Source organism: Octopus bimaculoides, chromosome 30 (assembly GCF_001194135.2).
Source record: "Octopus bimaculoides isolate UCB-OBI-ISO-001 chromosome 30, ASM119413v2, whole genome shotgun sequence".
Taxonomy (NCBI): domain Eukaryota; kingdom Metazoa; phylum Mollusca; class Cephalopoda; order Octopoda; family Octopodidae; genus Octopus; species Octopus bimaculoides.
Window position 1 is genome coordinate 9676141 of NC_069010.1, and position 3577 is coordinate 9679717.

The 3577-nt window shown below is 36.5% G+C and overlaps 1 protein-coding gene across 1 annotated transcript in view; it reads right to left on the reverse strand.

The window, feature by feature from the left end:
* Positions 1 to 3577, reverse strand: part of LOC106875310 (uncharacterized) — a 27337-nt gene that overhangs the window by 10618 nt on the left and 13142 nt on the right. The window contains exons 6-7 of the mRNA XM_014923398.2: positions 1730 to 1810; positions 613 to 690 (exon numbers count right to left, since the gene is read on the reverse strand). Coding sequence (XP_014778884.1) covers positions 613 to 690; positions 1730 to 1810 — 159 coding nt within the window. The remainder of the gene's footprint in view (positions 1 to 612; positions 691 to 1729; positions 1811 to 3577) is intronic.

Here is a 3577-nt window from a genome sequence, read left to right on the forward strand (position 1 = left end):
CCCCCAACTGCTACTGCTATTACTACACTTCCAGCTACTACTACTGCTGCTGCTACAACTGCTACTTCTATAACTACTACTACTACTGCTACTACTACTACTACTACTACTACTACTACTACTACTACTACTACTACTACTACTACTATTACTACTACCACTACTAAAGATTTTCAAAAAAATCATTATCTATTTTTAGAGTGACATTGTAGAGTAGGTCTGAGAAGCCAGATCAGGTCGGTTTGAATACAAAACAGGCAGAGTACACAGGCCGGATATGGCTGCAGAGCAGATATGAGAGGTCAGACCTGGAGAATATTTGGGTCAAACATGGCTGGTTTAAATGCTGAAAGGTCAACTCTTCTTCAAGCATTCAGATTTCTCTGTCAAATCTGATTCTTATTTATTCACGTCACTTTGAATGAATCCTGCATTATCTTGTAGTATTGAGATTTCAATGACGTGATTGTTTATTCCGAGAATGACATTGTAGGGTAGGTGTGAGAGTCTAGATCCAGCCAGTTTGAACATAAAACAGAATATTAGGGCTGGGTGTAGCCACTTTAAATAGTAAAATGTTAAAAATTAAAGAAGAAAAAGAAGACAACTCACACAACATGATGAATGTGTTGTAAGTCGAACCAAAAGACAACAGCAAACGCCAACAGACTGGAACATTGAGCTAAAAAACTAAAATTTAAAAAGAAAAAGAAAAAAATAGAAATTGAAAATAGGGAAAAACAGAACGGAAATAATTAGTGTATTAGATTTTAACAATGTAAATTTTGAAGAATATTTACATTATCTAAATAATTATAGTTTTCTTCTGCCAACCTGTATTAAGCATGGTCAAATTTACTTGAATGTCTGTCTGTGTGACTAGCTGTTTGTGTTTCATCACACACACATAAATACATTAATGGTAGCAAACCGGAATGAAATGCTTGTTAATACAGGAAGCAGGGTATAAGTATAAATACTTTAAATTCAGTCAGGAGAAACCAAGCAGCTCAAATATTTCATCTGTTGAAAACAAATGGCTGTTAAGGGTGTGTGGTGGTGGGGAGACATTTGTACTCTTGTTCCAGCAGACTGAAATAAATTGTGTGTGTGTGTGTGTGTGTGTGTGTAGAGGTCTAACCCATGCCAGCATGGAAAACAGACGTTAAATGGTGATGATATATATATATATATATATATTTATATATATATATATATAAACAGTGTCATGTCAGTTTAGACAGTGACATGTGACAACTTGCTGGGGCTGCCTACTGGACCCTAGCAGCGGGAAATTTAGACAGTGTCACGTGACAACTTGCTGGGGCAGCCTGCTGGACCCTAGCAGCAGATATAAAAAAGGGGAATTTGACAAGACAGTCAGTCGGACGCTGACACTCGTTGATGCTGCATCGAAGAGGCCAGGGAATAGAAGAAAGAAGACATGCACCCAACACCAGAGCTGAAGACACCTCCGAAAGGGGGTGGCCCCACCACGTCAAAACGGTAGAGGAGTAGGGGCCGAAACCGGACGTGGTTCCTCCTGATGATGTCTTGAGCTAACTGGATCCTATAAAGGAGCTGTTGTGGTAGCAGACAACGAAACATGGTTGAAGTTCCTCAGATTCCTATTACAAGACTGACGTTGGGCTAAACTATTAATACACTAAAAAGGGAGAAAACAGTTTTTGAAATGAGAGGAAGTAAACAAAGCTGAAGCGTTACGTACCTTGATATGGAAAGAGTGTTTAAGTGTCGGACGAACGCGAGCGGACAAAGGAAAAACAGGAGAATCGCCAGACACCCAACTCTGGTAAACACAGAAGAAGAGAGACTACATTACACAGGTGGACATACATACACACACACACACACACATATATAAATGTGTAAATATATATATATATATATATATATATATATATACACACACACACACATATATATAAAAGCCTTGTGAGTGGATTTGGTAGACAGAAACTGAAAGATCCATTCACAAGGCTTTGGTCGGCCCAAGGCAATAAGTAGAAGACACTTGCCCAAATATGATCAAACTGCCCAGGTCTGACCTCACGTATCTGTTAGTACAAATGGATGGAAGCAGATGCAAATAAACAAACACACATACATACGTATATACATACATTCACACATACATAAACACATATCTTATAATAACTTTGCTTGTCACTCCGTTACTTAGCCCGTCCGTAACACTTTCATGCGATTAGCTAAAGTGAGGAAGGAGGAGACGAGGAGGAGGGGGGGGGGGTGAAATGTGTAATTCTTTTATCCTTTTTTTTAACTAAATTTTTTTTCTCCGATATTTAGCCTGTCGGTAATGCTTTCACGAGATTAGGTGAAGGGAAAGACGAAGAATGAAAGAAAAAAGGAGAAAAAGAAAGTAAGACAAAGAGTGAAAGAGAGTGCTGTGTATTGAGTCCTTGAAATTGAGTATAAAATATATGAAGTGCATTAAGTAATCATCGTATTCCAATTTCCTCCATTTTTTAGTGATTAGCAAATAAGCAACTGTCTTCCCATACAGACACAACATGGGCCATGCTTTTGGGGTTGTTTGGATACAGTTCTCAGAGAGAACCCAATAGGTTTACCCTTAATTCTGTGAAATATTCACGGGTCCTGCTAGTACATACATAAATTAAACACATAAATTACATGCACACATATATACATATATATACGCATATATTCACACACTACATACATGCACACACATAGATGTACAAACATGCATGCATACACACATTCGTAAATAGACAAACGTACCTGCACGATTACATGCACACATATATACATATATACACATACACACATGCACGCATAACAAAAAATATAAACCTAGTGTTGACTGTCAGCAACTCTGAAAATAAAGGGGAGATAATTGCGAAAATACAAATTAATTTCTAAAACTTTATATATTTAGGGCAAAGAAAACGTTACATTGTTATTATGCAAAAGTGTCGTAAGTCCAAAACGCTTTTTCAGAAAACAGAAAAATAATTTCACCATTCCATAGCAAAACCGTTGAAGTACATTTTGACAATTTTTGATATCTTGGCATCAGAAGCAGCTGGAGATACGATAGTTTGAACAAAAGAACTGGCTATTGCAAGCAAAAATAAATATTGCAAAAAAAAAAAAATGCATTTGGCCAAATTTGGACTTACAACAATTTTACATAATAGCAATGATTAGATCTTCATTTCTTTGTAATCAAGGGGACACAACTACAGAGATGTTTCAGTCTGTTTTGACATCATCTACACAGTGTAGTCTAATAACGAGTGAATAATTAATCAGGTGACAAAGATTTTTACAGGTATGGCAAAACTTAATTCTCATAATCAAAAAGATCAGTAGCATTAATTGGGTTAGATAAATTAACGAGTGAGTTGTGTAATGAATGGAATACGAAAACTGAAACAAACATACTTTGAACATGCAGAAATGGATGATGCTCCAGCATGGCATCAACGATAATGGTTAGGGGAACTAAAAGACCATAAAATCATCTCTCTTTCTCTCGTATATATATATATATATATATATATAT